The sequence below is a fragment of the Gossypium arboreum genome, chromosome 9 (assembly GCF_025698485.1).
Source record: "Gossypium arboreum isolate Shixiya-1 chromosome 9, ASM2569848v2, whole genome shotgun sequence".
Classification (NCBI taxonomy): domain Eukaryota; kingdom Viridiplantae; phylum Streptophyta; class Magnoliopsida; order Malvales; family Malvaceae; genus Gossypium; species Gossypium arboreum.
The window spans coordinates 2869641-2883520 of record NC_069078.1 but is presented as its reverse complement, the minus strand read 5'-3'; the positions used below and the strand labels follow the sequence as shown (position 1 = coordinate 2883520).

General features: G+C 31.4%; 1 protein-coding gene across 2 annotated transcripts; it reads right to left on the bottom strand.

Moving 5' to 3' along the window:
• Positions 1 to 1349: 1349 nt before the first annotated feature.
• Positions 1350 to 3792, bottom strand: LOC108454637 (expansin-A5-like). Of its 2 annotated transcripts, none has more exons than XM_053019381.1 (4): positions 3646 to 3792; positions 3199 to 3374; positions 2449 to 2737; positions 1350 to 1982 (listed from the first exon to the last, which is right to left on the bottom strand). In XM_053019381.1, the coding sequence occupies exons 1-4, from the start codon at positions 3699 to 3701 to the stop codon at positions 1673 to 1675; spliced, it is 831 nt and encodes a 276-aa protein (XP_052875341.1). In that variant the 5' UTR covers positions 3702 to 3792; the 3' UTR covers positions 1350 to 1672. The 2 variants fall into 2 exon arrangements, with proteins under 2 accessions (XP_052875341.1, XP_017608653.1); XM_017753164.2 differs by having other exon boundaries at positions 3567 to 3673.
• Positions 3793 to 13880: the final 10088 nt, after the last annotated feature.

Sequence of the window (13880 nt, the reverse complement as noted above, 5' to 3'; positions counted from 1 at the left end):
ATGATAGAAGAATGGAATTCTGCACTTTTCATTTCTCATTTCAATGATATATATATATAAAGCCCGAAACTAACTTCTATATATCAGGAGTACACCAAAACAAAAACAAGAGCAAAGAAATTTGAAATATCCTATATATCAGAAGTACATCAAAACAGAAAACAAAAGTAAAAAAAATTTGAAATACAAACAGATTTGATGGGATTCCATAGGAACTGGTCTGGTGGTGGAAGTTTCTATTACAATGTACTCCAATGAAAGAACGGTCTAATTTAGTGAGAACTCTGATGATAAGAAGGGTAATGAAAGATGTGAATGTTAGTGGTGGTGTAAGGTGCTCTTTTGGTGAAGGATTGTTGGCAAAAATGGTGGATACAAAAGGAGAAAGTCCAGTTTTGCTTAGAAAAATTTGTGTTGCAGCTTCTTCAGCCTCCAAGTTTCCAAGGAGCAAAAGTGTCATCAATCGAGAGCTTAGAATCTCAAATAGTGCTCTCAACTTAGTTGTAGGTACACTTCCACCCCCATTTTTCTCCATATAAAAATTTACCATGTTTTACTCAATTTTTAATGGTGTTTTTGTCTTTGATTATGCAACTTAATTTTCAACCATTGTAGGAAAAGAAAAGTTCAACCCCATCACCAAGTTTAAAGCATGTAAAGGTGATAGCTGTTAACTCAATTTTTGCTGCTCGCCACCTAGAATCTCAGTTTGATAATAACTTAGCCGTTGATAACAACAAAAGCCTACCATGAATTTGCTTAGGAAGCTTGGTATGTTGGGCAAGGTGAGTTCAAGATTCATGTTAATCATGGTCAAGTTTGTCATGGGTTTTCGCTTAAATTTGACTTTTATGATTCAACGGGAAATTATTCAGCAACAAGAAATGACTCGAAAAATTTCTCTTCAAACACTAAGAGGTACCACTACCATAGAGAATTTAGTTCACCCTTCAAGCACTAAGGTTGTTTTTTTTTTTTTTTGAAAAAGGTAAAGGAGGTGGAGGTGGAGATGGAGGCTATGATGGTAAAATGCTAGTGGAGAAGCAAAAGAGGAACTTAAATTTTGAAGATTAAATTTTAAAATTTATAACTAAATTGATATAATATATAAAAATTAAATATTAAATTTATTATACGGGTTTTTTTATTGTCATATCAAAAACTCCATTAGTTAAAAGAAACCAAATTAAAAAACAATCATTGGATTAACAAAAATGGAAAATATACGAATCGGGTAACCTGTGTAATTTACCATGAAAAGAATTGAAGTCGTGCGACAGAGACGTAACATTCTAGTAAAAGTAAAAATAATGATGAAAAATACTTGAATAATAATTAACAAAAAGAACTTTCTATCATCACTACAAATCGCTGAATCTTTCTAAAATTCAACAATAATTGTGTTCAAAAGTACATAAAAAAACAAAGACATTAGCCATCAGCTGAAAAGGGAGCATTTCAATGGCTTGTCACAAGCAGAGCAAAAGTGCCTTTGGCATTAAAAAAAAAAAAAAAAACCTTCATAATTTGATTAAGCAGTTATTAACTTACAGGCTTCAATTCAAAGCCAATTGAACTGCAAAAACTCGCCTTTAAAATAATAATAAAGCTTTGGGTTCAAATTCTACTTTAACTCGCCCTAAAAGAAAAGTCATAACATTTGCTTCGGATCTTAGAAGCGGAACTGGCGGCCGGTGTAGGTTTGACCGAAGGACCAACCAGGGGGAGCAACGTTGTAAGAGAGGACACTGCGGCCATCACTGGTTGTAACGAGAAAGGATAGGCTTTGGCCATTGAGGTAAGCATTGCTTTGCCAGTTTTGTCCCCAGTTTCTGGACATCTGTTGCCATCTGGTCCTTGAACCTTTAACGGCGACTGAATGGACATCACCGGCACCTCCAACATTGGTTATAAGCACCAAATTGAAGTAAGAATGGCCATTAATGGTGAATCTTATTCCCCCACTTCTCCTGCATCTTACCCTGCAAAACAATTCAGTTTTTCTATCATTAAATAATTAACCAAAAAACATTTGATTTAATGTTAATATCTTTAGTATCTATAATTACCATTTTTAAGATTATCTAAATTAGCGTGGTCTATCAATTATGTTTCAATTCAAATAAAAATTAATAAAATTTCTTTTTTTTCTAAAATAAAAACCATTACTATAAAGATATTTCTGCCATTTTATATTTTAGTTAAAATTTAAAATGTTCTTTTTATACAATGGTTAGTACTAAAGATAAAAGATAAAAGATGTTTAGGTAAGGTAAGTGTATATAATCTAATAAAATTAAAATATTTAAAAAGTAAACCTCATTAACTTTTTTTTTTTTTGAAAATATATATAGAACTTATCAGGTTTTTAACAGTTTAAAACCGACAAGTACAATGGGATTTTTATTGTTTGAAATTTCGAGGTGAAAAATAAGCAATTATGGTTACCTTCTGTAAATAATAGGGACAATTCCAGCTTTGTACTGAGCAATGTGCTGGAAAATAGGCTGAGAGAGGTCAAAGTGGTGGTTAGGAGGGTCACACCAGCCACCGGGTGGGCAGAAGTTAGTGGCGGTGACCACAATGGAACCAGGCAAGCACCATTGCGGGTCATTCACGCACCTCAGCTCGTAACATGCACCACAGCTCATCCCATTGTCAAACAATGCAGTGCTCAATGCTGCTGTATTGACACCATATCCTTGGCTATACAGGTTTCCATAACCACATGCTCCACCTACACCCAAAACCCCATTATGTAAATCCAACTTTTCTACCACATATTTGATTATGAGATATTATTACCCAACATTCAATATATATATAAGCCAATGTTGAAAAATTGGATTAATAAAATATACTTATATTACGAATTAAATTAAATTATGTTCCTCTCACTAAAAAAATAATTTTCATTCGTTAGATTAAAAATAAATTAATTCTATTAAAAACTCTATAACGTGATTAATAAAAGACTCAAAATTCTTAGTTATATGAACCAGTTTATAATAATAGAAATGAATGAAATTTTAAATAAATACTAATGGATTAAGTGGGAAAAAAAAATGCATAATTTTACAGACCATTTACCTCAAACGACAAATCCAATCCATGCATTATTTGACACTCACGTTTAACGCTTAAACAACCAAAAGGAGGAAAATGTGAAGGGGGGGAGGGTTGAAAATTGAAATGTACCCATTGTTCCAGACGCATCACCACCTCCATAGAAAGTGGCATGAGCATTGATCCATGGTCCATGATATCCACGATGGGGACGATGACTATGATGATGATTCCATGGAAAACCATCAACAAAGTTGACGACTTGAACAAGTAACACAACTACAAAAAACCCCAAAATTGCCATTGCTCTGCACATGAAAAAAACAAATACAAACTCCATAAACCATTCAGCAATGATAAATTTGTGCTTAAAAAAGTCTAAAACTACTGGAGAATACAAGCAGCAAACCCCATTTTTTTTCCCATTTTTCTGTTTTAAAGTAAAAAAAAAGAAAAAACTGGGAGAGGAAATGAAAAAGAATGAGGAGTAGTAAATGAACCTTGAAAGGAGTTGTTAATGGAAATGAAAAGAGGGGTGGTGTTGGAAGGGGAATAAATAGAGGGCAGTCAAAATCAAACCTGACTGAATTTGAAAGCCATTTGAGCTGTTGGGACTTGGGACCAACACACTGCATTAGTGGGTTCTTTTTTCGGGGGCTTGATTGATTTTGTGGAAAAAAATGTAGGGATTTTCTTTCTTTTTTTAAATATGGGGGATAGCTGGGGAAGTTTTATGGCAAACAAAGGCTGTTTTCTTAGGCTTAAAAACGCGTGGTTTTAATGGGGGCTGTCGATTTGAGGGGACAACTGGACAAAGGAAGCCATGAATTTTACGAATCGTTTTAACAGTCTGGGGTTTAAGTGAATTTTGGCTCAATATATCCTTTGAATTTTTTTTTCAAAGGTCCACACCGAAATTCGACTATATTTGAAGTAGAATCAAGTAGCATCCTTAAACGGAATATAAGCTCCGTTGATGGCATTTCAGGGCAAGGCAGAGTCAACAGTAAAAATGGGCAGTTAGTGCCAGTCACAAGGTGCCACTTGCGCAGCGTGTCAAAGCCTTATAGAGAGTTAAGGGGTAAGTAATCAAATGGCTTGTCATTATAAGTTTAAGTTATAATACGCCTAGTCCATTCCAATTGTCGAGACTGAATTACAGTAAATTACAGTACAAAACAGAACAATTTCAGACATTTAACAGATAATTTAAATAAAAAATTATTACCAATCATAATGTAAGTCATTCAAAGAGAAGTTAAAACATTTTTCGAGCTTAATACGAGTTTACGTGAGCTCTAGTATTGACATGGGATCAAATAAGGATTAAATTGTAAAATTTATAAAATACAAGGTTGTCGTCATGACGAGGAGCTTTTTACGTCGTGAAGTCGCTAAAAAGTTTGTCACGTCACGACGTCGAACCACTTGACGTCGGGAGGTGACATGTTGTTAGCCAACGTTGCAACGAGAGGAAATCGACGTCGAGACAAGAACCAGATTTGGCCAAAAATATGTCCATTTGATACTTATTCAATCCAACTTACCAAAATAACCTAAAATTCATTCTTAAACCAACCAAACCTATTCAAAACATACACATTTCTATACCAAAACCTATCATATAATCATTTTCACAATTCAATAAACCATTATGACACTTTTGGCTCTAAACATAACAATGAAAATAAACCATTACAAGTCATTCCATAATTCCTAACCATTTCATGCCGTATGCATGATGATACGCATATCACATTCAAGGATTTACCATTCACATTTGCAAATGACCTTTCATCATTTCCTTAAGTTATCATGTGCATATATTTATATAACCAAAGTTCAACAATGTCAAAACACAAACACATACATTGCATTACATGTATTTGGCCATCGTATATACATGCCACATATAATCAAGCTCAAAACATTCAAAAGTCTACCAAATTGGAAGATTAAAGGTGTGTGCTTCTCGTTAGTCCTATTAACACATTCCAAACGTCCAAAATCTACAAAGAAAGTAGTAATTGTAAGTAAGTACTACAAATACTTAGTAAGCTCATACAATATAAATGGTTTGCTTACCTTAATAATTTATCATGTACAATACAATATGCAAAACAAATTTCCCTATCAAAGCAAAAAATAACAACATCAAATAGATGAGCTTTTGGTTTATGAGCATATGTATAATCTCAAATAATCATATATCTATCTCAGGTAAATTTACATCACATATCCATATCATGTTCATATTATGTCAACATCAACTTCATAGTTCCACATTTTTCATCCTTTATTTTACCTGATGAAAATTTATAAAAGAACTCTATATACATGTGAAAATAATATTAGATGCTCGTCTAAGCTAATCATATACATCAGTGTTAGGTTACTCGTCCAGGCTAAACCTATAAAATGACACCAGGTTACTCGTCCAAGCTAAACCTGTATCACATGTATCTTCGAGTCCTCAACAAATGCTGGAGTTCAAAATCATCGTGCATCAACCCGTATTCTTGTATATGAGACTTTTACTAAGCTCATCGGGGTTCAATTTCAACATTTCCATTAACTGCCATTTCATTTCAAGTAAGTTAAAAGTTCAATTTGAGTACCAACTCATAACTAATTTAACTTTCAATAAAACATAAATACACATTTAATCACAATACAACAGCAGCTTAAACTTAGTTATATTGTATGAACTAACCTAGCAAAACAGTAACGATTTAGATGTCAAGGACTATTCAACAATTTTTTCTTTTTCTTGTAAATCCTCCGATTGTAAATCTTGATCTATATATTTTAGGTGATTTAACAAAAATATATATATATTCAAGGGTTAAAATTAAATGAAGAGTTAAAATGATTTTTTTAAGTTGGAGGACCAAAAATGTCATTATACCTATTTTAATTTTTTTTAATTTTTTTAATATTACTTGAAGGAAACATAATAATATTTAAAGAAGTTTTTTAAATCATTGTAGTGTTTAAACCGAATAATATTTCATAAATTAAATTTCATTTCCGTCGAGAAAATCGTAAGCTTTTAAAGTTAAAATACATCTTCTCCAAATAATCTAAAAAAGGGGCTCTACTATTTTCATTTATGAATGAACAGTGCACGATGGCTACTGAGTCATATTCATGGAGGTGGACTTTGATATTGGAGATTACAACTCGTGGATATCGTTCTTTATGATCTTTGGATTGGACAGAATATACAGCATTCAAATCTTGTATATTTAAACTTTATTTCCATAAAGAAATTCACATCGATTGGTTAAAATATTATATTAATATGTATTAACTAGATTTATCTTTTATACCCCTCAAATCTTCGATTAGCATGATATATTATTTATGTAGGAGGATGTGGGTTCAAGTGTACTGAAACACATTATCTTTCTATTTATAAGTTGGGATATGCTATGAGTAGTTCTAGACATTGTATTAAATAGAGCAGATATGATCAGGACCTATAATGATATTGTTAAAAAAGAGATAAATTTAATTGTATACAAAGTCCAAATGAAAGGTATATTCATCGTAATAGGGCTTGCATGGTAAGTTTTTTTTATTAATATTGCTTAGCAACTCGAGTGTAATGTCACTTAATTTGGTAACACCAATTTAAATAAGAAAAAGAGATAAATCCTAAAATTGCATATGAACTTTGATTCGATTTGCAATTATACGCATGAAACTTTGATTGTGATTCAAATGTATATATGAAATTTTAATTTTGATTCGATTGTACATATTTTAAAAATAAATACATCAAATTATTTTTATATTAGATTTATAATTAGTTATATTGCAATATGTATACTTAAATTGGTGCTATATCAATAATTGGGTTAGTAATTTGCGAAAATTGAATTTAATTAATATATCATATATAAAATTGCACAAAATCAAAGTTTATGATAATATTGCACATTAAACCAAAGTTCATGTGCAGTTTTAGATTTATCCCAAGAAAAAATTATAAATAATTATTTCACTCATTGTTTTCAGTGAGAGTACTTAGGAAATCCATGTATTATAGAGACGGTATCAAATTAGTTCTTTTATTAAATGGACCAATTAAAAGAATCAATAAGATCAAATTGGAAAATAGTTAAAATTTATGGTTTAAAAATATAATTTAATGTTTAATGAGTTAATATTTTTAAAGGTTTTATGGTTTTGTAAAGGGATGAATACAAAACTATACATGAATTATAGTTTAATGTGCAATTGTATACATGAAATTTGATTTTGTGCAATTTTATATATGAAATTTTGATTTGATTCAATTCTTGTAAATTATTAACACAATTATTGATATAACATCATTTTATGTTTATATACTACATACATGAATAATTATATTTATCCAATATGAGAATAAATTGATGTATTTATTTCTTTAAATGTGAATGATTAAATCAAAATTAAACTTTCAAGTATACATTCGACCATAATTAGAGATTCACGTGTATAATTACACCAAATTAAAGTTCATGTATACAATTGCACATTAAATCAAAGTTCATGTATAATTTTGAGATTTTCTCCTTTTGTAAATAAAATATAATACAGGTATAGTCCCTATAATTTAGGTATCTCTATAGTTTTTCAATTAGTTATTTGTGGATATAAATAATTAATTTTTATATAATTTCTTTATTAAAAGTATTTATATTTTGACTCCCAAAGTGAGTATCCATAAGACTAGTAAATATTTAATTACTCATGTTTAGATTTTTATATTATAATTTTATTTTAAAAATTAATATTTTATATAAATTTTGATATATTAAAATTTTAAAACTTTTGTATATTTGTATTATTTTTCATTCGTCATTTAATAATTTTATACTATCAGGTATCCTTTGTATAGTTAATTAATATCAAAATTATATAAAAGGAAAAGTTGATTTTATGCCAAAATCATGGTAGATTAGTGGTCCTCAAATTTATTTTCATTTAATATTAAAATTAACGTAATTTGTGGAAAATTACGGTAGATTAGTGGTCATCGTATTTTCATTTTATATCAAATTTAACGTAACTTGTGGAACCTAAGTTGATTTTATGCCAAAATCGTGGTAAATTTGTGGTCCTCAAATTTTCATTTAATATCAGAATTAACGTAACTTGTGAAACATATATTTTTATAGAAGAAAGCAATAACTTTGATATATTAATGATAGTGCATTTAGAGCCTCGGTGTAACTTGTCACGGGTTAATGCCCGTGATGATTGTATAAAGAGTGTCCAATAGAGGTCAATTGATAAAATAAAGATTATTTGACCCAATTGAAATGATTTGACTCATGAAACACGTTAAGAAATTCATCTATTTGAAGCCTTTGAAACAGTCCAATAAAATTAGAGTTATTAGGATAAATAGTGTAAATTCTAAAGGAATGAGATTGTATAGAGTTTAAAACACTTAAAATTCTCAATTGTAGATAAACTCTAATCTTAACCATTAATGTAGCTCAATTTGTACCGTTGATTCTGGGAGAGTTTAACTATAAATAGAGATATTCCCCTCATTTGTAATCATTCTATTCATAGTTGTGAATATATGTGAGAGCATTTACTCAAACACTTGATGTGTGCCATTTTCTTTTATCTTTACTGTTTTTCATTGCTCTTTCATCTCGAGTTTTGCTTCTACTATATTTTGGTGCCTTAGAGAATTTCTGCGAGAATTCTCACTTTTGCAAGAGATAGGTAGATCCAGAGTAAAAAAATCGCCTAAGGTTATGCGGTTTGTGAGACTAAAGTTCTAGCCCGTGACATAGGGGCGAAGTTAAAAGTTTTGTTTAAAAGAAATAAAATAAAATTGTAAAATTTTGGAACTAAAATTAAATATATTATGTTGAAAATTCTTAAATTAAATTATTTATTTTTAAAGGACCAAAATTTGAAAAAAAATTTCCGGTTAACTAAATGTTTAAAACAATTAAATTTATATAAGAATTTCACCATTTGGTTAGAGAGTCAAGGCCTTACTTACCTCCTAACTAAGCCTCTATAACTAGGACAAATTTGTCATGAGAACTTATTCTAAATTCGTAATTGTGTTGTGAATTAAACTATAAAAACCACTTGTTAGTAGTATGGGAATGGAGTAAATTGTTCTCCTCCGTAATTACAAAAGGATTAATTTTTTTTTTACCATAAGATTAATTTTCTCTTTGATTTAATATATAAAAATTAATTTATTTATTTTTTAATAAAAAATAAAAATACAATACGACTTTTAATATAAAAACTTTTATAATATTTTTACCTATATAATTGTTTGGTCACAGCGAAATAGTTGGGAGATGTGGATGGTACATTAAATGTTTAGGTTGGGTCGTTATTGATATGAACTCATTTGCTTCCACATGCATTTTGCAAAGAAGAAATTAATGAGCACATGCATCTATGTGTACAATGCACTTTAAAAAGCCTCCATCCATGTCTATATCATGCTCCCCTTGTGTTGCCATTCACCGATGTGAAAACCCCCTCTCATTTTCAATGTCTTCCTTATTAGTACTCTTTATTTATTTTTCTATAAAATTCATTATCTAACATTAATATTAGATGTATATCTGAATGTTCTTTATAAATATATGAAAAATATATATTTTTAAAAAGTTTAAGTGTAATCGTATCTGATTTAACTTGGGTCATTTTCTATTGCTATACTAATGGTTTTCATTGGTCCAACCACAAATTTCCATCTTAATTCCACACAAATATATATAGAAGAAAACTATTGTATTTTCCTCTTTTTATATACTTGTAAATGAATCTTTATCAGTGATAACATTTGTCTGCACATACATATGCATGGCAATGAAGGAATAGATGTTTTATTCTATACTTCAACTTGGTGTATGTAGGGACTTACTGTTAATTTTAATTACTGAATAAAATTAATCTATATAAAACCTAGACATAGTGAACCCACAGTGAGATATGCTAGGCTTTCATATTGATATTGTCTCCTATATATACAGACATATGAATGCCATAAATTTAATTAATGCGAAGTGACCATGATTAAATTTTATGTTGGTAGCGATAAAAGATCTATATATTCAATCAATTAGGGTTCATTCATTTCTATTTTGCAAGTCTCAACTCAGTATGAAAATGGTGTCACTAATGATAATACTTTTGGGATGGGTTATACTTTTCTCTGAATCTTCAAATTTTTTTAGCAAAGGAAATCTCATTAAAAAATAAATTAAGATAAAAGGGAAAAAAGATGAGAGTATTTAAACTTAGATCAACAGATTTGTTCAATACACTCAAATTTAGTTTCTTTTAATGTCACCCAAAATTAATGGAAAGATTAAATATCAAGAATAGAATGACAACTAACAGATTTAGAGTAGTCCAAATGAGCTAAAACCACCATCGCCAAGGAGTGAGTTGTTTTACTAGTGCATTTGCGAGGCTAATAGGGGTGCAGCTAGGTAGGCTAGCAGGGACCCGACCCTCTAAAATGAAAAATTGTTCATTTAGTAAAGGTAAAATTGTACTTTGCCCCTTAAAAATGATAAAAATTTGATTTAATCCTTTAAAAATTATAAAAATATAGGCTCTTAAAAAGAACAATTTAATTTCGGCCCCCTAAAAAAATTTTCTAACTTCGCCCCTGGAGGCCAACGAAAGGATAAAAATTGAAAAAGATAACTAATGTGGAAGCAATTCTGAAGCAACACACCCGAGTTCGAAACATCCAAATTGCCATGGGAGAGAGTGTACCAAAGGCATTGACTATTAGTTTATAAAAAAATAGCATCCACTTGCCAAGATCTAAGCCATGAACGTGAGCAGCATGAGTTTCAACCATAAAAGGATCAAGTTGCTCCTCATAAAGCTAGAGATGCACCAAAGAAAATCACATGCATCATTCCTTACAAGTGCAGCCCAACCCATAGCCCCATTGTTGGCAAATATAGCACCATCAATGTTGCATTTGAACTTGCCCAACGGTAGCTTACACCGGTGATTTTCGCAGGGCACATCTGACTGATGAAAGGTCATCTAAGCATCATGTATCGCACAAGTGTCTAAACAAACATGCCAAAATGTGGCCGCATGTTATGTAATTTTTTCCAAAGATGGAACATGTTGCTTCCATAAAGCAATGTTCCTATGAAGCCATATGCTCCAGCTGGTGCATAAAATGTTCCCCCTATGCATGGCTTGCTAATTGGATAGAACCATGCTAATAAAATGCATAACCGAAAAATATTAGGTATTGATGCCCACTAAGCGCCAAACCTCTATAACATGAGGGCAATGAAATAAAACATGCTCAATGTCTTCGCCTGCTAAGTGACATTAGAAACAAGAAGGATCAATACTTATCCCACGATGAAAAAGCTTACTATTAGAAGGAATGAACATGAGCATATAATGCCAAAGACACTCTTTATTCTTGGGAGGTAAACTTCACTTCAAAGTGCTTTCTAAGTACCATGAATATGAAAGTATGCAATATTCATGAATAACTCTGGATTGACTTAGGCTCATCGTAACCTCAAGTACTTTCAAAATCAACTTAAACATAGGTACATGTCATATACTAATCAAAAGAGAACTTTAAAAACCTTATTAAGTCGAGGAATTGTTTCTTGGATGCTGGAACTACTTCCTAAATTCCCAAGAATTACCTATACATGTGCATAGAGAAAACACACCATACGTTGAACAGCAAGCCTCAATGGTACTTTCATAAAACAAAGTAATAAAACATAATATTACTAACTTGTTATGTTACATATATGCATAAAACTATCCACATGTGAGTATACATCATCAATTTGGTAAAACCTATCTATTAAACATAATAAGATAGTTAACCAAATTAGGTTACTTTTTAGATACCAAATTTTAGGCCACACATAAACTCTCATATTTATACCATTGTAACACCCCTTCACTCGACCCGATTACTAAGTCCGAGCTATGGAATGCTATAGTCGTTGTTGGAGCAACTACGGAAAAATAACATTCAATGCAAAACATAAATCATACAAACATAACCATTTCGATTCATATTCACATTACTCAACTTTTCTTGGGTCTTATACGAACCTACTTATGCTCTAAATTTAACCCATAATCGAACAAAGACAAATTTGTAATATTTCCAAAATTTTAGCTTGACGTCGTGATGTGAGGGGGTTCCTCGTCACGATGTGATATACTAGCATGCCTTGTTGTGACGTCGAGGGTTCCTCGTCATACCCTAGCCTGAAATCCAAGTCTTGTTGTGATGACCATCACTTGATGTCATGGTGTGGACTCTATTTTTGGCACAAAGGCTTTTTGGTACCAAACACAATTCAAACCAACCAATTACACATTTTGTGCATAATTGAACACTTTTACCTGCACAAGATCACTTCAAAATTATACCAAAACATCACATATAAACCAATTCAAATCAATCAACCTAATATGCCACAATTTGTCATCCAAACATACCAATTCAACTTAACCAAACTCAACCTATACAATTATGCCTTTTAGCCATTCAAAACCAACACTTTTCCATTCCATTTCATGTATAACTATGCCATTTAAAAACCATTCAAAATGTCACCATATAATACTGAAACAATCACATATTCATGTAGGCATTAACTTTATCAAAGGTCAAACATTAGTTCAACTAGAACTATCAATTTAGAATAACAAAACAACACCTACGTACATGCCATATAATCGAGTCTAAAAGCGATCAAAAGACTATTGAGTCTATAGTAGGTGTAACAGCCTGATTTTGGGCCTAATCGGGACAGTGGTTTTGGAACCACTATTTTGAGGCAAAAGAAATTATTTTTAATATTATTTTATGTGTCATAGCATGATTATACAAGTGCATGAAAATTTTGGTTAATTAATTTTAGCGATTGTAAGCTTAATTATAAAAAAGGACTAAATCGCATAAAGGGCAAAAGTTTTGTTTTGCAAGCTAAATATGTTAAATAGCTAGAGAACCAAAATTTTAGGTGTTTAAAGTGCAAATAAACCCTAAAAAGGGTGCTTGGCCGGCCATAGAAAGAAAGAAATTGAAAAGTCAAAATTGGTGGGTATTAGGTAGCTTATTTGGTATTAAAATAAAACAAAAAGAAAAAAAAATGTCATCTTTTCATCTTTCTTCCTTCCTCCACTGAAAATACCAGCAAAATAGGGGTTTTGAGAGCTTAAAATTTCATCAACTTCCATCCCTTGCAAGTAAGTGATGTGATGATGTGATTATGCTTGTTGGCCATAAATGGTTGGTGTTATGAATTATGTGCATGATGAATGCTTTATGACCAATCAAAATGGTCATGGCCATGAAAAAAATGTGTAATATGGAAATAAGATGACAATTCTGAAAATTTGGTAGAAGTGGTCATTAAATGACAAGGCTAATGAATAGGTATTGTTGTGTCTTGACTTGATATTATATGAGGATGTGAAATGTGTGAACGATAACATGTTAATGTTATGAATGTGTCTAAATATGGGATGCTAAATCATTAAAATGATGTCATGATATGTGTCCTTGGTGGGTATAAAGATGTGAAGGATTAAGGGTAACATAAAGGCTTGGAAAATAGCCTAAGTGTTGGCCACACGGGCTGAGACAGGGCCGTGTAGAGGACACGGCCTTAGCACACAGGCGTGTGGCTTAGCCATGTGGTTTAATTTAGTCACTGACATCATAGTCAGAGAGTTACACGGCTAGAGGACACGGGCATGTCGAAGGCACACGAGCGTGTTCCTAAGTCCACACGGGCGTGTGACTT

Excerpts from the sequence above, each read along its gene's own strand:
- LOC108454637 (XM_053019381.1), bottom strand. The coding sequence starts at position 3,701 with ATGCAGTGTGTTGGTCCCAAGTCCCAACAGCTCAAATGGCTTTCAAAT. Across the intron at positions 3,375-3,645 it reads TGGCTTTCAAATTCAGTCAG|AGCAATGGCAATTTTGGGGT; the intron begins GTTTGATTTTGA and ends TTTCATGTGCAG. Across the intron at positions 1,983-2,448 it reads GTCCCTATTATTTACAGAAG|GGTAAGATGCAGGAGAAGTG; the intron begins GTAACCATAATT and ends ATTGTTTTGCAG.